The sequence below is a fragment of the Hemicordylus capensis genome, chromosome 2 (genome assembly GCF_027244095.1).
Source record: "Hemicordylus capensis ecotype Gifberg chromosome 2, rHemCap1.1.pri, whole genome shotgun sequence".
Classification (NCBI taxonomy): Eukaryota; Metazoa; Chordata; class Lepidosauria; order Squamata; family Cordylidae; genus Hemicordylus; species Hemicordylus capensis.
In genome coordinates this window covers 227,374,140-227,396,598 of record NC_069658.1, presented here as the reverse complement: position 1 = coordinate 227,396,598, position 22,459 = coordinate 227,374,140, and the positions used below count along the sequence as shown (strand labels likewise).

Below are 22,459 nucleotides of genomic sequence, written 5' to 3'. Positions count from 1 at the left end.
TTTGCAAGGCTATGCACAACTGCAGGAAGGTGCCAATTATCTTCCTTTCTAGCAAGCAGAGTTCCATTTGTTTAACCCTCAGAAGACCAGACAGCAGAAGCTTCTCGGAGTCTCTACCGTTCCAGTTTGAGGAAGAATGCCCTGGGAGAAGTAAGCCAAAACTGAAGAAAGGGTGTGTGTGTGTGTGTGAATCTGCCAAAGTGCTGATAAATTATAAATAAATAAATAAACTAAATAAATAAATTATTATTATTAATTTGATTTCTTTACCATCTTTCCAAAAATGGATCAGGGCGATTTACACAAAAATAATAAATGAATAAGACAGATCCCTGTCCTCAAAGGGCTCACAATCTAAAAAGAAACATAAGATAGACACCAGCAACAGTCACTGGAGATACTGTGCTGGGGCTGGATAGGGCCAGTTGCTCTCCCCCTGCTAAATAAAGAGAATCACCACGTTAAAAGGTGCCTCTTTGCCAAGTTTGCAGGGGTTAATATCACCTGATTCATTTTGAATGTGAGACGCTCTTCTTCAGAGACAACCATATAAATTGCTCTTTAGGAAGGAGAGTTCCCTTCATTTAACCCTTAAAAGCAAAGGGGGCAGAAGCCTCTCAAGTGCCAATTCGAGGCAGATTACCCTGGGAGGAGTCAGCCCCACTGGATATGGTAGGACTTGCTCCTGAGTAAAAGTGGGATAGGTGTGGGTTCCTAAACGGCATCTCATGAAACTGGCATTAAGACATAGAATAGAGAATTGCAGGGGACCTTGGAAATCTTCTACTCCAACCCCCTTGCTCAGTGCAGGAAACTGCTACAGCCTCTCTGGTCAGCCAGCCTCTGTTTGAACACAGCTAGCAGGGAGCCCCCCACTGCACAAGGCAGACTGTTCCACTGTCCAACAGCTCTTACAGGTAGGAAATTCTTTCTAATGTCCAGCCCAGATCTGTTTCCTTGTAATTTCAACCCATGGGTTCTGGTCCTGCCCTCAGGAGCAACAGAGAACAAGTTCACCCCCTCTTCTGTGTGATACACCTTCAGAGATCTGTCCTGTCTTCTCCTCTCCAGGTGAAACATACCCAGTTTCTTCAACCATTCATCACGGCTTCCAGACCCCTCACCATCTTGGCTGCCCTCCTCTGAACTCATCTCCGTTAATCTTGTTAGATGTGAGAATTGTACAGCATCTACTCTTAGCACTGCACTAACTTCTTTTTGACCACTAGAGGGCATGAGGAGTTATGTTAATAGGTCTCTCTTGGTCAGTTAGAAACAGTTAGAATCAGTTGTTGATGGCCTGTTGGTGTGTGGTGTTCAATATCACTCTCTCAATATATATGTTTTAGTTTCTTAATACATTTTTATTTTTGAACTCAACACATTGTCTCCAGAGAATGTTTATTTTTGGGCCAAGCATCTTGCTGGGTACCAATCAATGTTTCTCCTCCCACCCTAAAAAAGGTGGTGCACAGAATTCAACCAAGTCCTTTTAGACTCAATTGGTCGATCTTTCATTTTTCCTCCCAAGACTGAGCAGGGAAGGTGGAGATTTGCAGAGTGTGTGTGTGTGTGTTCCTACCCAGCCCTGCAAGAATCAAAGTCCCATACAAGCTCTCCGTTCTCTCTCTAGAGAATTTCATCTCAATTCAGCCACAGGCTCAAGCTGCTCCCCCTGGCCATTTCCTAAACTGCTGGCATGATGGCTGCGAGGAATGAACCGCCCCATCACAGCTTCAACATCTGCTGCCACCACTCAGAGACTCCTTAAATCTCTATCTGAGTCTATAGGCTTAGCTTGGTATTTGGAATTTTAGGCATGTGACATGAACAAGATAACTATTTGGTTTTTGAACCAATGTAACTATTTTAAGCAAAGGAGCACTTAGAGATAAGCACAAGTTTCTAACTAAATTGCTGTCAGGAATATATTTTATTCATTCATTCATTAGATTTATATGCTGCCCTTCTTAGAGTGGCTCAGGGTAGTATACATTTAAAAAAATGTATTTTTTTTATTTCAAAACCCCCATTTAAAAACAGATTAAAATTAAAACTACATTTCATTAGAAACCAAATTGGGTATAGAAAGAGTGGGGAGACAGTACAGAGAATTGTAAGAATAGTGAGAGGATTAAGATGTTGAACCCAAACAAGTTTGGGTTCCCATAGTGGATTGGGGTCAGGAAAGGGAACGAGACAAATGGGGAGGGCTGCAGAAATCCACTAGTCTACTAGTCTGTGACGAGTGAAAAATGATGCCTGACAAGTGAAAAAAGCCCTGATGAGCAATGTACCCACATAGCTTGAGTAAAATAATTTGTCTGGCTGATAAACTGAGCCAACATTTCCTCAGCCCTCTCTCTCTCCATCACACACAAATATAATCGTCCATTTCCCCATGCAGAGTCCTTTGATGTAAAGTGAGATTTACGATTCACCTGAAGCTCTTTCCACACTCAAAGCATTTATGTGATTTCTCCTGTGTGAGTTCTTTGATGACTAGTACACTGCCAACTGTCACTGAAGCTCTTTCCACACTCTAAGCATTTATATGGTTTTTCTCCAGTGTGGATCCTTTGATGTCTATTAAGTACTCCACTGCCATTGAAGCTCTTTCCACACTCCAAGCATTTAAATGGTTTTTCCCCAGTATGGATTCTTTTATGTCTAGTAAGTGTTGCACTCTGGGTGAAGCTATTGCCACACTCCAGGCATTTATATGGTTTCTCTCCAGTGTGAGTTCTATGATGTCTAGTAAGTTTTCCACTTTCGCTAAAGCTCTTTCCACACTCCAAGCACGTATATGGTTTCTCTCCAGTATGGATTCTTTGATGGTTAGTACGTTGTCCCTTTGTACTGAAGCTCTTTCCACACTCCAAGCATTTATATGGTTTCTCCCCAGTGTGGATTCTATGATGTAAAGTAAGATTTCCGCTCCGGCTGAAGCTCTTTCCGCAATCCAAACATTTATATTTTTTCTCCCCTATGTAAATTTCCCACTGAGGTTGGAAGTTTGGTTCAGAAATGAAGCTTTTCCTACTCAGAGGGCACAGGCTTCTTTCTGTTTCTTTCTGCACTGTTTTTTGGATTCTGATTTTATGGACATCACCATGTTGAGAAGTGGATGATCTGTTCCTGTTCTTCTCTTTTCCTTCCGTTTTGTTCTCTCCGCTTCCTTCTGTTGTTCTGTTGTTCCTTTCCGTTTCCTTCTCTTGTTCTCTCTTCCATCTCACACCTCCCAACAATCTTCTGCTAGGTTTCTCTTCATTCTTCCTCTCCCAACAGTCACCTGCTGGAATGAAGAGAGAAAACTGGTCAAAGCCTGAAATAGAAAAGGGGGTTTAAGGAGACTTTATGACAATACACACTGAAAATGTAAACCAGACTGTAGCAGCTTTTTCCAGATTCCATGGCTACACAATTACGCTAAAAGTTACTAGACTCAAATTAGGGGGGAAATGAAAAATGTATTGCACAGAACTAGCTTTATTTAGACCATATTTTAGTTTTAGTATCCTACATGAAACATTTACCCAAAGACTGTGTATTGAATTAGTTGGCTATATGCTTCTTACTACCAGTATTTGCTATGCAAAATGCTAGATGTTAGGAGCTGTTCCTAATGTGAATGACAGTAGCAGAGGGGACTTGTGGGCAACCCAGAAATAGGCTGCTACCAGCACCCCCTCCCTCCTTGTGCATGTGCCGGCCACCCCCACATCAGCATCAGATGACACTGGGGGTGAGATCAGCACCAGGAAGAGGACACATGCGCCCCTTTGCATGCTCCCAGCCAGCACTTTGTTCACTCGTTAGGTGCACGAAAGGGATGAGGGGTACCCTGGGGGAGGGACGAAAAGGCACTGTGGTGATCTCTAAACCCTGGTGGCCCAGGGACATTTGTCTCCCCTTGTCCAATAGTTAATGCATGGGGAAAGAACTGATATCTCTTTGTAGCAATGGCAAAACCAACTGCTGTTGTGAAAGTTAAAAGACAATAGGAATGTAAGATTTATTCAAAATTGGTCATGTTTTATTGTCTAGTGGCAGAAGGTGCCACATTCTTCTAGTGATCTCAATCATTTACAGGGGTCAAGAAATGTTGGCTCAGATCATCAGCCAAAAATATTTTACTCATCAGATGTTGGTCCATTGCTCATCAGGGCCCCCCACCTTCCCCAAAAAATCAGGCATCATTTTTTACTCATCACAGACTAAGCCTTGGTCATCTATGAATTATTAGAGCTACTGCTAACTTGGCAAAGAGGCACCTTTTACCATGGTGATTCTCTTTATTTAGCAGGGGGAGAGTAACTGGCCCTATGCACCCCAGCACAGTACTTCCAGTGACTGTTGCTGGTGTCTATCTTATGTTTCTTTTTTAGATTGTGAGCCTTTTGAGGACAGGGATCCATCTTATTTATTCATTATTTCTCTGTGTAAGCTGCCCTGAGCCATTTTTGGAAGGGTGGTATAGAAATCGAATAAAGAAATAAATAAAAATAAATATATTGATGCATTTCTTTTTCTATGTATGTATTTGGCTTTGGATCTTAACTGTAAATAATGTTCTGTTATTCCAGATATACATTTCTATGGATTGTTAAGCAATAAAAAATTTAAAAAAGAAAAAGACAGCTCAGATAAACCAAGCTCCTGTTATAGGTGTCCTCTTGATGAAATAACCAAGCCAGACTGCTGAGTGTTACGAGACATGGCTGAATGTGGCAGGCAGAGGCCTTGCTGTGTCCATCCAGGTTCTCAAGCTTGCAGCAACCCAGGCTCAATGGACGGGCAGGTAGGGGGGTCACAAGCAGGAGTTCATCTTGTTTACTGTGTACCCTACTGAGAAATTCCTCCATTTGCCATGTCTGTACTTGGTGTTTGCATACCTCACACACTTGGAGCCTAACAATCTTCCTCCCTGAATTAACAGAGGTAGCCATTGGGCAGTACTGAAGTCTCCCAGGGTAGTTATCTGGGGAAGGGGATTTCAGCAGTGGCTCAGAGGCCGCCTTGTCTGGTATGACTCTGGATTTCATGACTTCTATGTTGGGTGGGCCCCAACTAACATCACACAGTTTTTAAAAGCCTCATTGTTGTATATACATAACATTTGCAAATCAAATGGGCCTGGATTTCTTCTTTGATAGGGGTTGGAAACGCCTGTTGAAATCAATCAAACCTCAAGTATGCTCCCAGTTGTATTTTTACAGTCAGTGAAACTGAATTTTTATTTAAATGTTTTCTTTTTAAAAGCAGATCTGCACTGGTTCTCATATATAATGTAAGGGAAAGTATGCGGTCAAGTCGATTTCGACTCCTGGCGCCCACAGAGCCCTGTGGTTGTCTTTGGTAGAACACAGGAGGGGTTTACCATTGCCTCCTCCCATGCAGTATAAGATGCAGTATAAGACCGTGCAGTATCAGCATCTTCCTGTATCACTATTGCCCAATATAAGTATTTCCCATAGTCAAACTGGCAACCTTCTGCATGTTAGTCAAGCATTTCCCCGCTGTACCACTTAAGGTGACTCATATATAGTGTACTAGATGCTTAAATGCTTAAACCAGTAGGTTTCCGGATAAAATACAAAGTGCTAGTTTAAGCCCTAAATGGCTTAGGCCCTGGGTATTTAAGAGAGCGTCTTCTTCATTACAAGCCCCATCGCCCACTGAGGTCATCTGAGGTCTCCAGTTACCGCCAACTTGTTTGGTGGCTACACAGAGGCAGGCCTTCTCGGTCGCTGCTCCAAGATTGTGGAATGCGTTTCCTGCTGAGATACGATCCTCCCCATCTCTGGCAATTTTAAAAAAACACCTGAAAACCCATCTTTTCACCCAAGCTTTCTTAGCTTCCTAATGTTTTTGGGTTTTAATTTCTGGTTATTTTAAAATTGTTAAATTGTTTTTAAGGTTTTGTATATGTTTTTAACGGGTTTTATGTTATTGTAAACTGCCCAGAGATGAAAGTTTGGGGCAGTATACAAATTTGATAAATGAATGAATGAATGAATAATGTGCCCAGGGCGTGGTATCTCATACCATCCCTGTGAGGTACATTAGGCTGAGGGAGAAGCAAGTTGGCTCCATGGAAAACACCAGGACTTACAATTAGGACTAAACAGCTTCTCAAGATTCCTTTTGGTTAACAACCATTATTCAATGTTATTCCAAGTTTTTTTTTTCACCTAGAAGCCTGTGATAGGCCTTTGCTTCTCCATCAATTTGTCCAATCCTTTTATAAGCCCAGCTAAATCAAGTATGAACAAACAGAGACAGTTGCACAAGTATAATACTTAATTTGCCCCACTCCCTTCCCCACCGTCCCACAAAACTCCTTCGCAGCTTGTCAGGCCTAAACACTGATCTCACTACTCTGAAGCCATCATAAGACTGTCTCGTCATCCCTGCTAACTGAGCAAAGAGGCACCTTTTAAAAGTAGCGATTCTCTTATTTAGCAGGGGGAAAGAAACTGGCCCTATCCATCCCCAGCACAGCATTCCTCCAGTCAATTGGTTTTTTTTGTCTGCTCAATCAATTTTAGATCCCGCTCAATTAGGAAGGTCCCACTCTGAATATATGTGCGCACACACATTGCCTTGATATTGCCGCCCAGAACAAAACTCATTCCGCACACAGATGGGGGGGAACAAAAGAGAGAACACTGCCTCTAGTAGCTGTTGCTGGTGTCTAACTTGAGTTTCTTTTTTAGATTGTGAGCCCTTTGGGGACAGGGAACCATTTTATTTATTTATATCTATGTAAACCACTTTGGGAACTTTTGTTGAAAAGCGGTATATAAATATTCATCATATTTGTCATCACGTAATATTCTCTCTTTCAGATTGGCTTCTGTTGCCTTTGTCCACTCTTCTCCTTAATCGTGCTTTTCTGTCTTCCCTCCCCTCACTTCTGTCTCTCACCAGGAGTTCCAGCAAAAGTTCCACTGCTCCAGCTGGTTACCTGGGTAGCCTGCCCCTACCATCTTCTCCAATGGGCTCCGCATGCTAGACTACAGGATGCGGAGTCAACTTTCCACGTATTTAATGTAGGGACCCTTTCCCTTGTGCTTTGTGCCTATCAGCACGTGGGTTACAAAGGTTTTGAAAATATACTTTGAATAGCTGCCTTGAAACAACATGGCAGATTGGCCAAAATATGCCCCCATCTGGTATGTGTTCTCGTGATGGAAGAATAAAGCCAGATTGTTCTGTATTACTGCATCCTGGGTGGATGAAGCTGGCAGGGTCCATATGGGTTCAAGGGCCAGTAGCAGACATGACTCAGCGGGTGGAGGGGTCACTACCAACATTTCCTCTTTTCCACCAAGTACACTGTGGGTCAAACCCACGCCCCAATTTCCAACCAACGCAGCTGATGTTGGTGTACTAATGTCCTACTGGGGCACCGGTAGATATGGAAGAATGTAGACATGAATCTTCTGAATGTATTAGCAGCTAGTTCTGTGTGGCATGCCCATCTCAGTTCACTTACAACCCATCCTTAGCTCTCTCTCTCCTCCCTCGACTGATTCCAGCTCCCAAACTCTCACCCTCACACGACCCCCCACACACACCCACACACCCACCCCACACACACACAACCCCCCACACACACACCCCACACACCCCACACACACCCCACCCCACCCCCCACACAACCCCCCCACACACACACCCCACACCCCACACCCCCCACACACCCCCCACCCCCCCACACCCCCCACACCCCCCCACACACACCCCCCACACACACCCCACACACACACCCCACCCCCCACACACAAACCCCACCCCCCCACACACAAACCCCACCCCCCCACACACCCCCCACACACACACCCCACACACACCCCACACACACCCCACACACACCCCACACACACACACACCCCCACACACACACCCCCCCACACACACCCCCACACCCACACACACACCCACACACACACACACCCCACACACACCCCACACACACACCCCCCACACACACACACCCCCCACACACAAACCCCACACACACAAACCCCACCCCCCCCACACACACTATTCGGCTGCTGTCATTCAGACATCAACATTCTAGAGACCAAGCCAGGGAGGGTTGCTAGCAATCTCCTTCCCTGGGCTGACAGAGCTGGCCTCCGTGTTGGAGGAGTTCCTTTTCCAAGCCCATTGCTACCCCTAAGGGTCTCCCAACTGAAACCAGCACTCCAGGTCCAGCTGCTCCCAAGCCAGAGACTGGAAATGAAAATGGCTTTTTAAAAATAAAAGCAGCCTTGGCCGCAGACCAACAGCTCGCTCACCTCTCCCTTGATCTATTATGGACGAGGTTTCTGATGAGACTGTCTGGGAAGACGTGGGAAGCAGGATCATGAAGAGAAGCATACATTGCGGGCCCTCCAGCAAATCTACTGGATTTGCCTTTCCCATTAAAAGCTGTTGCCCTCCCACCTGGAATACGTCTCCCTCAATCACATGATGTGTGCATGAAAATGCACGAAAGCAGAGCGGTTCCCTTTTATCCCTTTTCTGGACCCAGACCTCCAAAACCCTTCCCAGCAGCAGGATGCTCATATTAGCATGGGTCAGCTAGGAGAGGCAATAGTTTTTCCTTTGTTTCCTCACCCCTTCGCCCCTCGCAGAGGGACTAGGGGCCAAGTCTACAGAAATATTTTGTTATATTCCATCAAGTATCTCTCCCGCACAGACACACTCATACCCCACAACACTCACGCTAAGCCACCGAAACCTCTAGATCCATCTCCATTTCCTGTCCCATCTCCCTGCTTTCTCCATTTCCTGTCCCATCTCTCTGCTTTTTTTTTTTCCTGCTGGAACTGCAGCCACAGACTGGCTGCCCTGACTCAACAGCAGCTTTCCCGGCTACTCTCAGCTAGGGCATCTCACTCCCTTTCTTCCACCATTCACCTCATGCTTGTCATATTGTTCTTTAGTCATCCAAGTCAGAGTCGCAGGAGCCCTTCCGTCAAAACACGTGTTGAAATGGCTCCCCGGCCGAAGCGGTTAGCCCGAGCCAAAGAAAAGTCCTCGGCCCCCTGAATGATGGTGCCAGCACAGAGAAAGACCCGTATTCATGGAAAAGGTGTCCTTAAGAACATAGGAAGCTGGCTTACACCAAGTCAGACCGTCAATTGTCTCAATATTGCCCAAACTGTCAGCCGTTCTCCAAGATGGGTCTTTCCCAGCCCTACCTGCAGATGCGGTCAGGAACTAAACCTGTGACCGAGCAGCTCTGCCACTGAGCCGTGGCCCCATCTCCTTCAGCTGTGAGAAGCCAATAGAAAGCTCCTGAACTGCAGAAGTGCACTCCTTCCTGTGCCTTCCACTCATTCTCTGAATTGGCTAAAGATCCCTTCTAGGGCTGTGCACTTGGGTAAAACTGAAGCTCCAATGTTAGAGCTGCCTTCCCCCCACCCGCCACCAGGTGGCAACGGGCTGCTGGGGTAGTGCCCCAGGGGGCAGTGCACTGGTAGTGGGGCGGTGTAGCTAGCTGCCCAGTACTGGCGCAGAGGCAGCACAGCGATCCTCGGGAGCTTGGAGGGGCGGGCAGGAAGTGACGAACTTCTCCCCAGGAAGCCCACAGAGCAGCTAGGAGGGCACGTAGGCTGCTGGGAACTGTAGTCCTCCTCACTCCTGCCATGGAAGAGGTGCCCACCCCCCCTAAGCTCCCGAAGATCTCTCCACCACCCAGCCATCCCTGCCTCAGTGCTAGGCAGCCAGCAAAAGGGGGCCTATCACCAGTGCACGTTAACTCTGGGGCACTTGCCCTGCGATCTGATATCACCTGGTGATGAGGGAAGGGCGGTCCATGGCTGGAGCTCTGATTTTATCCAAGCACAGTCCTAATCCCTTCTCTCCTTTTCCTCTGGGGGCATCTAGTGAAGTCTCCCTTTCCCGTCTTTCCTTTCCCACCACACGTGAGTCTCCTCCAGTACCATGGAATAAATAGCCTGTTCCAGTGAAAGCGCAGCTGTAGAGCCAGCATGGTGTAGTGGTTAGAGTGCTGGACTAGGACTGGGGAGACCCGAGTTCAAATCCCCATTCAGCCATGATACTTGCTGGGTGACTCTGGGCCAGTCACTTCTCTCTCAGCCTAAACTACTTCACAGGGTTGTTGTGAGGAGAAACCTAAGTATGTAGTACACCGCTCTGGGCTCCTTGGAGGAAGAGCAGGATATAAAATGTAAAATAAACAGAATCTGCTTTTTTGCCTACTCCCATCTGTCTGATTCTCCTCCCAGTTTCCTACTTTTCCTGTCAATCTGTCTTCCTGGCCTCTGCTCACCCACCCACTCACACACCTCTGTTTTTCCATCCCTTCAGAAGAGTCTGTTCTGGGAACTCCTCTCCTGTAGTCTATTATTTTTTAGCCCTTTACACATTTTCTCTCTCTAGTTGCTTTGTCTCTAGAAGTCAATGGTTTTTCAATATTTTCATGATCCTAATTGAACATACAGTTTTATTCAGCTATTCCATCATGTGTATAATTTGGCCAATTACATAATAAAATAATTCCAGATTCTCTTTGTAATAGATTTAATTGGCTGTTCGCTGTCTAGTGTTATCCAGACCAGAGGGATAAGATCATAACATAAGAACAGTCCTGTTGGATCAGGCCCAAGGTCCATCTAGTCCAGCATCCTGTTTCGCACAGTGGCCCACCAGATGCCACTGGAAGCCTACACGCAGGTGTTGAGGGCATGCCCTCTCTCCTGCTGATACTCCCCCGCAACTGGTACTCAGAGCCATCCTGCCTTTGAGGCTGTAGGTGGCCTCAATGGGATGGATGTCAACATCAAATGAGATGGATGTTTTAGGTCCTCTGAGTAAGAGATTTATACACACAAAGAGAAGTGGTTCACAGCTTTGGGCCAAAGTGCTGGGATCAAATGGTGACTCTCCTCTGGTGGCAGGCAGCCCACAGCATTTTGCTGGCTATCTGCTGCTATGGCAAGAGTCCCATTATATAGCCAAGCAGGAGAACTTTCTCCAGCACCAGCCTCTGAACTGACATTGGATCTCCCAAGATTCTCCAGCAGGCTGAGATTCCCCACTCTGCAGAGTCCTGAGTGAAGGGAGTGTACCGCAGTGGCAGAACATCTGCTTTTAATGCAAAAGGCCCCAGGTTCAGTCTCTGGCAGAATCTCCAGGTAAGTATGGGAAAACCCTGGAGAGCCACTTCCAATCAGACAATACCAAATTAGATGGACCATGGGTCTGACCCCATATGAGGCAGCATCATATCTTTAGAGACTGTCAGACAGAGTATCCTTAGGGTTCAGTTTTCTTTGTAGCATTTCTGTTTCACCCTTCCACCCCTTTTGCCCTCACAACAGGCCTATGAGGTAGGTTAGGCTGAAAAGTTAATGGTTCAGAGCCACCCAATGAGCTTCATTGCATGAGGGCTCAGATCTTCTGGCTTGACACTACGAACCTGGATCTTCGGCCCATAAATGGATCAAACCAAATGCTTCAGCAATATTTGTACCACACTCCGCCTCCCCCGCGTGAACCAAACCAATCTCTCTCACTTCTACTCTCCCCTTTAAGTGAAAGAGAGGGAGTCTCACCCAGAGAGGCAACGTTCCCACAATTCTCCTGCATGACTTCCCTGTGCAGAGCCCTTTGGTCCAGATCCAGCAGAGCCCACTCCTCCTCCGTGAAATGCACAGCCACCTCCTCAAAGGTCACCTGGCCCTGGAAGAGAAGAAGGAAACGTCTCCTTCTTTGCTGATCACATAAGTGGTTCTTTCCCTTCTATGCACAATCCCAAAGGGTTGCTCAGGTAAGGTGGTGTGGGAAGGGCATAGGAAGTTTCCCCTGCAGGGTTATCCATTATATTTATATACCACTTTTCAACTAAAATGTTCAAAGTGGGTTACATAGCCAAAGTAGTAATTTGGGGGGAGGGGGGATGTTGCCCTATCTCAAAGTGGCTCCAGTTCTTACGAAATAATGAGGCAGAGACCAAGGTTCCCCGAAACAGGGATTTCCAGATGTTGTAGTCAAGAATTCCCATCACCCCTCAGCCAACGGCCATTGCAGCTAGGGATGATGGGAGCCATCGTGAACAACATCTGGGAATCCTTGTTCAAGGAAACATGGGTGTGTTCCCTTGAACACGGGAAATGAAAAGGCACACTTGCTCTCTACCTGCGAAAAACTCAAGAGCCAACCATGTCAAAAGGGACCTCCTTGTCTAGTTAGCCAGATTCAAGGCTTCCTAGCCGGCAGCTTTTACAGAAGCCCAAGGAAAGAGTTTCTCCCTGGCCCAGAGGGATGTCCAAGGAATAGAGGCGATCTGTCCATCCCACATCCTCCTTCCCCAGTCATCCCTCCCCTACCTGATCTGCTTGTCTCGAAGCTTCTTCCACTCCACTAGAAACAGATGGCTGAGACTGCATTGGTAGTGTCATTCCAGCATCTGAAAGGATGCAAAAAGTGATGGGATGATCTAGGAGAGTGAGATGGAGAGCGAACAGCCCCCCAGCCCAACCACCACTTCAGATTGAAAGGGGGAAAAGAGAATCTTAAAAAACCCAAACACCCTGACTCTTAATGTGGGCCTTGTGCAGAATTCAACATGCAGACTTAAACACCGGATGTCAACAACAACCATAACATTTTTAAACTGTGGGGAAGGCATGGTCTATCCCAACAAAGACTCAGGGGAGCATAAGAGCAGGACAAGGATTTTAGATGCTCTCCCTCCATCAAGTCTATCAGAGAGGAAAAGAGGCAAGAGAGAAATGGGTCAGGGAAAGTCCTTATGTGGGAGGTGTTGGGTGTTAGGTCAGAGTGGCTTTTCCAGTGCAAAGATGGAGGATTGCAGCTGACTTTCATCTCCCCCTTGCAGAGAAGGTAGGTGAATACTAAACATGTCAGAGTGCTGCACTGAAAAAAATGGAAACCTAGAGACTGTGACAGGTTCCTTTCCCCCAGGGGCTACAGACAGTGGTCCCTCTAATTTGTTTCATCTCTGTGCGGAATGAGGTTTGTTCTGGGAGCAGGATCAAGGCATTCAGAGTCGGGCCTTCCTGATTCAACCCGAGCAGGATCTAAAAGTTGCCACCGGCTTATCTGGTGGCTACTCAGGGACAGGCCATCTCCATTGCTGCCCCGAGGCTTTGGAACATGCTCCCTGCTGTCATAAGAGCCTCCCCATCTCTTACAACTTTTAAAAGGGCAGTCAAGACACATTTGCTCACCCAGGCTTTTAATTAGATACTGTTTTAATAGTGTTTAATAGTTTTAACTTTTAACTTTTAATTGTTGAACTGTTTTAAACTGCCCAGAGAACTTGTGTTTTGGGCAGTATAAAAATGGTGTTAAATAAATAAATAAAATAATAAAATAAAATTAACTGAGCGGACATTGTGAGTGGGCACACATGCACACACCTTAGAGAGAACACTGCTACAGACCATAAACTTCCAAGTGGGCCAGGGCAGGGGGTCCAACAATGAATGAAGGAGCCCTGCCACTGATAGGCATGTGTGGGGTTGCCTTAGACGACATCAGCCCAGAGGTCCATCTGGTTGGGCATCCTCCACATTGACTGGCAGTGGTTTTTTCAGTAGGAGTCTCTCCCAGCTGTACCTGGATATGCCAAAGAAAGAATCGGGGACCTTCTGTGGGCAAGCTGTTGCTCTAGCCCTGAGCCATGGCCACCTCCCCGAAGGGGAATATCCTGCACCTCACATGGACTCACCCATCCAAGGTGGACCCTGCTAAGCAGAAGAAACCACTCATGCTTGCTCCCACAAGGCCAGCTCTCATCTCTAAGAACAACTCCCCTCCCTCATCTTCCCAAATGACTCCCCTTCTCCACACACACACCCTCTCTGCCTTCCCTCAAGCTCTTTTGAATGCTCCATTGTAGAAGACTGGTACAGACACCAGGAAAAAATACTGTGGGAGCACAGAAGTGGGGTGGGGTGGGGGGGGCATGTGAAAACTGCCTGGGGGGCATGTGAAAACCACAGGGGACTAGCAACAGGAGAGCAGGTGTGAACACCTGCCCGCCCTCTGGCGGAGGGATGCAGAAGGGGCATTTGACAGGCAAGGTGCCTGAAGATTGTATCCCTTCCACTGAGAATCCATCCTTTACATGAATTGTGTATTTTTTGCACATTTTTATACTTCAGCTCCATGAAAGAAAGCGTCTCTCCCCATAATCTCGGAACATGTAGGCTTGGATGTATAACTCCTGAGACAAAAGATCTTTTTAAATCTTGCGGAGTGCTGGAGAGGCAGATCCTCCTCAGAGAGGAGCAGGAAAGCATACAAGATGACCACAGACATCAGGGGTGTTTGAGAGAGGGGGAGAATAAGGGGGCATCTGCCCCATCTCTCCTTACTCAGCAAGGTGGCACCTCCATCACCCTCCTGTGAGATCCCCCTGGACCACGGCCTCTGCCCAGGGTGCAACAGAACCTTCTCTGCCCCAGGGAAGTCAGGGGCTGCTTCCGACAACAGTCCTTGCATCTGAAACAGACAGAAGAAGAGATCCCTAGCAGAGGAGAGGGACAGAGGGATTAGAAAGAGAATGGTGCAGGAAAGACCCACAGGAAGCTGGCTTATACCAAGTCTGACCCTTGGTACGCCTAGCTCAGTACTATTTGTACTGACTGTCAGTAGCTTCTCCAAGGTTTCGGGCAGACGTTTACCCGAGCCCTACATGGAACTGCTAGGGATTCAACCTGGGACCTTCTGCATGGAAGCAGATGCTCTTCCAGTGAATTCTGGCCCCATCCCCAAGAAGGAGCTCGGGTGGCCTTGTGTATCTTATCTCGCAATGTTTTATCTTTTGTTCATTCAAGGTTTGTCCCAATAGGGATCCTGTAGATGCAGGGCTGCTCAACTTTGGCCTTCCTGCAGATGCTGGCCTACAAGTCCCATAATCCCTAGCTATTGGCCACTGTGGCTGGGGGATTATGGGAGTTGTAGTTCAAAAACAGGTGGGGGGGCATAAGTTGAGCAGGCCTGCAAGAGTGTGGGCAGTGGCGCCAGAAAAAGGAGGGAGGGAAAGGAGAAGAAAAATTGAGCTGTTCCTGAATAAAGCTTAGTTAAATATATTTAAGATTGTTTTGGGTTTACAAGGGAAGCTGCTATAAAACAGGTGGGTGGACCATCTCCTTGAGTGATTTCCAAGCTGAGTTCTTGGGAAATGTCTGACTTCTTTTAGGATGTCCTGGCTTGCTTGGATGTCTGCCCTTTGCAACTCACATAGGAAAGCGTCATCTCACCTGCTGTTCTTCTTGCTCCCTGTCCTCTGCCTGGCTCAGGAGGAAACCTTCTGCCAGGGCCACTGCCTGGGAACTGGTCTCCGCTCCACACTCTCTGACCCAGATCTCCATTTCTGGGGGCAGGACAGTCAGGAACTGCTCCAGGATCACCAGGTCCAGGATCTGAGCTTTCATGTGGCTTTCCGGCTTCAGCCATTGATAGCAAAGGGCATGGAGTCTGCTGCAAACTTCTCGGGGGCCCTCGGCCTGCTGGTAGCAGAACTGCCTGAAGCACAGGCGCTGGGCCTCTGAGCTCCTCATGTCCTCAACCAGCATCTTCTGCTTGGCCCTTTCCCAGAATTCCTCAGTGCTCCCCACTTGGCTGGCCTCAGGGCTGTCTCCTGCCTTGCAGCCAACTAAGTCTTCCTTTCCCATCTTTAATCTGTGCTCCAAGGCAGCCTCCCAGCAAGATAAAAAGTATCTCCTTGTTCTCTTCCTAGGGATGAAGATCTGAGCCACCAAGATTCCATGTCATGGATCTTCTCCAGTAGGAGCAGGAGACCAAATCTAGGAGTCAAGAGAAGATAACATAAGAACAGCCCTGCTGGATCAGGCCCAAGGCCCATCTAGTCCAGCATCCTGCTTCACACAGTGGCCCACCAGATGCCGCTGGAAGCCACCGGCAAGAGATGAGGGCATCCCCTCTCTCCTGCTGTTGCTCCCCTGCAACTGGTATTCAGAGGCATCCTGGCTCTGCGGCTGGAAGTGACCTATAGCTAGGGATGTACACGGAACCACGGAGACGCGGTCCAGCAATGGGGGGTATGGAGTTTTAAGGGCGGGGAGGTAGTACTTATCCCTCCCACCGCTTTTCCCCCTCCGGTGCTCGACTTTTTGTAAAGTTTTTTGGGCGGCAGCGTTCCTCCCTACTGCCCCTGCCCCTGTAGTTGCCCAGCAAAAAAGGAAGTTGAGTGTACGCATGTGCCTGTTGTGGTGCACGCGCATGGTGGTGATGTGCGCGCACCACAACGGGCGCATGCGTACACTCAACTTCCTTTTTTGCCGGGCAACTATGGGGGCAGGGGCAGCAGGGAGGAATGCTGCCACCCCAACAACTTTGCAAAAAGTTGATCACCGGAGGGGGGAAAGCGGTGTGGGGGGGTAAGTACTAACCCCCCCACCCTTAAAGCTCCATACCCCACCCCCACCAGACCGCCGTACCAGCCCCAATCCGGACCGGTTCGGAGGCCTCTATCATGGCCTCGGACCGGTCCACATCCCTACCTATAGCCATCAGACTAGTAGCCATTAATAGACCTGTCCTCTGTGAATTTCTCCATGCCCCTTTTAAAACCATCCAGGCTGGTGGCCATCACCACATCTTGTGGCAGAGAATTCCATAGATTAATGATACACTGTGTGAAAAAGTACTTATTTTGTTGGTCCCAAATTGCCTGGCAATCAGTTTCATAGGATGACCCCTGCTTCTAGTGCTGTGAGTGAAGGAGTAAGTTCCTGTCTATCCACTAACCCATGAACAGTTTTATGAACCTCCCCATAGTCACCCCTTTTCCAAACTAAAAACAATATTAGCATTTTTATTTTCACTCTCCTTCCTAATGATCCCTAGCATGACACTTGTTTTTTCACAGCTGCTGCAAACCGAGTTGACACTTTCAACGAGCATCCACCATGGCCCTAAGATCCCTCTCCTGGTCAGTCACTAACAGCTCAGACCCCATAAGTGTGTATGTGAAGTGGTGGTGGGGGTTTCCCCAATATGCACCACTTTATACTTGTTTACACTGAACCGCATTTGCCATTTTGTCACCCACTCACACAGTTTGGAGAGATCCTCTTGGAACTGCACATAACCTTTTTGGATTTCACTACCCTAAGTAGTTTAGTGTCAGCTGCAAATTTGGCTACTTCACTGGTTATCCCAACTTCTAGATCATTTATGAATCAGATAAAAAGCATTGGTTCCAGGACAGATCCCTGGGGGACCCCACTTCTTATTTCCTTCCATTTTGAAAACTGCCCATGTATTCATATCCTCTGTTTCTTATCCTTCAACCAGTTACCAATCTGAAGCTGTCCCCTTATTCCATGACTGCTTGCTCAAGAGTAAAAGAGATAAACTAGAATTACCATGTAGGTTGAGTGATGAGGCTGGGGAGTTTCCCCTTGAAGGCTCCAGAACAAAGCCTTTAATGCAGCATTATTTGCTTTGGTCTGTCTCTAATAGCTTACCACAACTGTATCTGCTTCACCCTTTCCCCCCTACAACACTCCCCAACCAGACCTGCCTTTCCTCTATCCCTACGTTTCGGGAGGTTTCTACATGCTGGAAGCCCCAAGTTCAATCCCCAGTATTTGTTGAAAAAAGGACCCCTGCCTACAAACCTGGCAAAGCTGCTGCCTGTCAGTGCAGACAATACTGAGCTGGCTGGACCAAAGCTCTGACTCAACAGGGAGCTTCCTAAATGTTCCTTACAAACAACAAATATTAATATACCACTTTTCAAGAAGTGTTAGCACAGCAGTTTACCTAGGTATAAATAAAATGACTCCCTGTCCCCAATGGGCCAACAATCTAAAAAAAAAAAAAAGAAACATTAGACAGGCACCAGCACCAGCCACTGGAGGGATGTAGTGCTGGGGCAGGATAGAGTCAGTTGCTCTCCTCCTGCTCAATAAAGAGAATCACCACTTTTTAAAAAGTGCCTCTTTGCTCAGTTAACAGGGGATCACTGATCGCTGCTCTGTTCTCCAGCGGGCAAATCAGCTTGAAACGGAAGCGAATGCATCTAAGGGAGCTCTCGGCTTTGCTGAGCAAGGGAAGGAAACGTCCTCACCTGGGAAATCTGGGGTGGGTGAATAGCCAGATCAACTTTTTATAGGGTAAAAGAAGTAGAGGGAGATGAAAATGCCCCTCTAAGCCTAGACACACACCCAGCCCGCATCAGAAACAGCCTTTTACGCCTGCCCTTATTCTGTCCCTCCCTGCCTGGATTTCCCCCTCCCTCACCCAGCTGGACTCCCCCTCGAACCCCACCCCTCTTCCCCTCTATCCACCCCATCCTCCAAATGGCATGTGAGCCTCACCAGATGGGGTGAGAAGACAAGGGTCGCTTGGCTTCCCTTCACAGAAAAGGCGTGGAAGCTCCAGCTCCTTCTTCAGGGAGCTTCCAGGAGCTCCGTATAGAAGCAGGAACGTGGGGATTCTTGGCTCCCTCAAGAAAGGCCTCCAGCTCCACCCCGAGGAAATGCACCAGGCAGGGCAGGAAGGAACATTGCTCTGCAAGAGACTCTGCCCCCGCCGACGATCCCCTTCCCCTCTGAGACTGAACAGCACAATCCGTTCGGAAGATAGAGAGCCTCTTCGTGATGAGGCACTAGTCGAATGTGAACCGGAAGTGACCGCTCTGCGTCTCTTGTAGTTTTCTAGCTCTTTGGTCCTCGTTATTGCTCCCACCTGGAAGAAGGAGAGACCGGCTTGCTCAGTCAGTTAAGAGGAGCAAAGGGTTAAAGGTGCAGGTGGGGTGGCTTTTGGAAAATGGGTGAGTAGAACGAAGTGCTGTTTAGGGGAAGCAGCGTGGGAAAAGTAAGTTGTTGATGCCTCCTGCTTTGTCCTTCAGTCCCCTGCAAAGGGGTGCCCAAATGATCAATTCTCTGTCAGAAAACCTCTCTCTCTCTCTCTCTCTCTCTCTCTCTCTCTCTCTCAGAGAGACGTCCTCAGCGTTAACGGTTTCCCTCTGCCTTCTTTGGTTCGTAAAATGCTGGATGCTACCTAGAGAGGAACATGGGAAGCTGCCTTCTACCCAGTCAGACCCTTGGTCCACCTAGCTCAGTATTGTCGACACAGACTGGCAGCAGCTTCTCCAAGGTTGCAGACAGGAATCTCTCTCTCTCTCTCTGCACACTTTGTTATTCACACTTAAAAAATGGAAGGTTGAACCGGATCTATTTAAAGGATCCTCCTCAGTTAAGCAGCTAAGGAAAACAATTTAGGGAGAGATCCTAGAAGTGGGGTTCTTAAAACCTGATTTAGAACGTAAATGCTACAAACACCGCACTTCACAGTACTTGCAACCCGATCACCCTATCGCTCTCTTTAAGGAGAAAAAAGTCCCTTTCCATTTATGGGAAACAAAGTAGTGTTTATACCACCAAGTACTACCATTTAATGCGGCTAAGCCATGACTCCCAGAAGACCAGCAAGAGTGTCCTAAAATCACCTGCAAACAGAAAGCTAGTGAGCTAGGCAAAACATTCAGGGAAACCCATTCACATTTCTTAAAAGAGTGTGTGGTAGCCAAAAGAGTGTGGCAGGGAGTAAGCAAACAGAGTGGCCTGATTTGGAAAAACAGACTTGGGAAGAACTAACCTCGGGTTTGAGCGATAGAACCTCCTTTCGAGGAAAAGAAACCTTCAAGGAAACGGGAGGGAACGGGTGGCCTCATACTAGGGAACTGGAACGTTCCCCTTCTCGTAATCAGGTTAATAAACCTGTATGTCATTTATGCAATGCTCCTGCATAGGAATAGAATAGGGAGGGAAGATGCGACCAAGAGGTTCACGCAGATGAGACAGTAAATCTCTTCTGGAAAAGTTTGTATGGTTATGTGCAAAAAGACAGGAGTATCTCTTCTAAACAGCAATGGGACAAATTGTGGAAACGGACGTTGGACATAACACCCCCCCCCGATTACCTGATGTGCCTTGTAATCCCCCACCCCCGAGTTACAGTACTACCTGAATATACTTCATAACCTTGTGGGTTTCCAAATCCTTGTGTGTAAATCTTTGTAGATATATGATGTACAAACACCACTTTGTATATAATTGTGCTTTGGCAATGTACTGTATGCTTTGGTAGTTTGTTGGTTCAATTAAAAAAATCTTGTCCTATTAAAAAAAATAAAAATAAAAATCTTGTCCTATCTGGGAGATGCTGCCAGGGAGGGAACTTGGAACATTCTTCCCAGAGCGGCTCCATCATGTCTTACAGTGCTCACATGTAGTCTCTCCCATGCAAATACAAACAGAGCAGACCCTGCTTAGGAAAGGGGACAATTCATGCTTGCTGTCATAAGATCAGCTCTGCTCCCTTTTCGTAGTCTCCTAATTCTCGAACTTGAGGCGGATCAATTACATTTATGGGTAGGACTGGGAGAGACAGGACATGGGGCGGGGACTTATTATATTTATTGTTGTTGTTGTTTTGTTGTTGTTATTTACATTTTCTATCCCGCTCTTCCTCCCAGAAGCCCAGAGTGGTGTACTGCATACTTGAGTTTCTCTTTCACAACAACCCTGTGAAGTAGCAGGTTAGGCTGAGAGAGAAGTGACTGGCCCAGAGTCACCCAGCAAGTATCATGGCTGAATGGGGATTTGAACTCGGGTCTCCTCGGCCCTAGTCCAGCACTCTAACCACTCTGGAGGGACAACTCTTATTTTAGTCCAAAATTGTCTGTTCCTTATAGGACACCATTTGTCCCTTATTTTCAGCTAATGGGGTGAATCTATGGCTTAGAATATCAACTGTTATTTTCACTAATAATGAAATAAAGGTGATGTTTGTGAGCTTCAGCTCCTTTATCTTCTCCCTCCTTTCCTTACCAGAGTACTCTGTGGTTCTGGTGGGCTGCTAGGGTTGCCAGCTGTCTCATACTCGGGACATTAACAGCCGTCAATGATTGGCTAGCTTGCCATTCTCCAGGCATCAGGATCCTTAAAATCATGAAAGGGTTGATTACTAGATAGTGCTGCGTGTGAAAGCTGGATAACAACTCGGCTAAACATAGTTATATCAATAAGCAGAGGAGATAAGCAATCTAAATTGTGTTGAAAGTGGTTAAAACACAAACAGCACTGCTACTCAGGCCCCTGATTACCCCCACATATTCACCCGGGGAAATGACTTGATTAGCAAGCCAGAGGTTGCCGGTTCGAATCCCCGCTGGTATATTTCCCAAACTATGGGAAACACCTATATCGGGCAGCAGCATTGTAGGATGCGGAAAGGCATCATCTCATACTGTGTGGGAGGAGGCAATGGTAAACCCCTCCTCCTGTATTCTACCAAAGGCAACCAAGGGCTCTTTGGTCACCAGGAGTCAACACTGACTCAATGGCACACTTTACCTTTATGTCCTTTTCCAGTAATGGAATGTTGGCAGCCCTAGGGGAACTACTTTTTGGAAGGCATACATTTAACTTGGGGACTCATTGCCACCATATCTTCACAGAAAGCTTATGCAGATGTCCCTACCTAACCACAACACAGCATCCCTCCAGTGGTTGTTGCTGGTATCTACTTTATGCTTCCTTTTAAACTGTAAGCTCCTTGGGACAGAGAACCACCTTATTATATTGTGAATATATCATTTATATGGTGAACTGCCCAGGGACATTTGTATAGGGAGGTATACAAATGTACAGAAAAACAATAATAAAATTTATTTTTCTCTGTAAACGACTTTCACCACTTTTGCTGAAAGGTAGTATATAAATATTGGTAGAAGCAGTAGTATATGTAACATGGGGAACTCATTGCCACCAGATGTGGTGATAGTCAGTACCTTAGATGCCTTTCAAAGGGAATTGGGGGAAAATTAGATTCAAATGGAATTAGTAAAGCCAAAGCTGAATAACATCTCAATTCCCTAAAGGACCACAAAGGAGTGAGCGATATTTATTTTTCTCCTCAACTCTTATGTCCCTAGAAAGGAGGTCTCCATGCCTGTTAGTAATGATGGTGAAATGGAACCTGTTCAGGCTCAGTATACCTCTGAATACCAGTTGCAGGGAGCCAAGGTGGAAAAGGGTCTGCCTTCACTTCCTGCTTTGGGACTTCCCAGGGCATCTGCTTGACCATGGTGGGGAAGAGGATCGTGGCCAGCCAGGTTCTTCTTAGGTCTCCTTCACACGAATCTCTTACAAGACCTTCCCAGACTCTGATGGTGTCGTCCTACCAGGACTTTTATCCTTTGCCTTGAACTCACCAACCCCTGGATTGAGAATTCAAGCCCCTGCAGTCCTATCTTCCAGGAACTGCAGGCTCACAGACTAGAATAATCCCTTAGCTCAGAGGTTCCCAACTAGCATTGCCTTTAACAGGGATTTCCATAGGTTGACTACAACTCCCATAATCCCCAAGCAAAAGCTATTGCAGCTGGGGATGCTGAAAGTCGTAGTCA

The 22,459-nt window shown here is 47.0% G+C and overlaps 1 protein-coding gene across 4 annotated transcripts; it reads right to left on the bottom strand.

The window, feature by feature from the left end:
• Positions 1–1,914: 1,914 nt before the first annotated feature.
• On the bottom strand, positions 1,915–20,985 carry LOC128345478 (zinc finger protein with KRAB and SCAN domains 7-like). Of its 4 annotated transcripts, XM_053297478.1 has the most exons (7): positions 20,880–20,985; positions 19,645–19,790; positions 15,276–15,821; positions 14,388–14,514; positions 12,372–12,451; positions 11,598–11,724; positions 1,915–3,295 (listed from the first exon to the last, which is right to left on the bottom strand). In XM_053297478.1, the coding sequence occupies exons 3-7, from the start codon at positions 15,687–15,689 to the stop codon at positions 2,469–2,471; spliced, it is 1,575 nt and encodes a 524-aa protein (XP_053153453.1). In that variant the 5' UTR covers positions 15,690–15,821; positions 19,645–19,790; positions 20,880–20,985; the 3' UTR covers positions 1,915–2,468. The 4 variants fall into 4 exon arrangements, with proteins under 4 accessions (XP_053153453.1, XP_053153455.1, XP_053153452.1 ...); XM_053297480.1 differs by lacking the exons at positions 19,645–19,790; positions 20,880–20,985 and adding an exon at positions 18,363–18,683 and having other exon boundaries at positions 1,915–3,292; XM_053297477.1 differs by lacking the exons at positions 19,645–19,790; positions 20,880–20,985 and adding an exon at positions 18,363–18,681.
• Positions 20,986–22,459: the final 1,474 nt, after the last annotated feature.

Excerpts from the sequence above, each read along its gene's own strand:
- LOC128345478 (XM_053297478.1), bottom strand. The coding sequence starts at position 15,689 with ATGGGAAAGGAAGACTTAGTTGGCTGCAAGGCAGGAGACAGCCCTGAG. Across the intron at positions 11,725-12,371 it reads CTTCGAGACAAGCAGATCAG|GGCCAGGTGACCTTTGAGGA; the intron begins GTAGGGGAGGGA and ends CTTCTCTTCCAG. Across the intron at positions 3,296-11,597 it reads TGGGAACGTTGCCTCTCTGG|CAGGTGACTGTTGGGAGAGG; the intron begins GTGAGACTCCCT and ends TCTTCATTCCAG.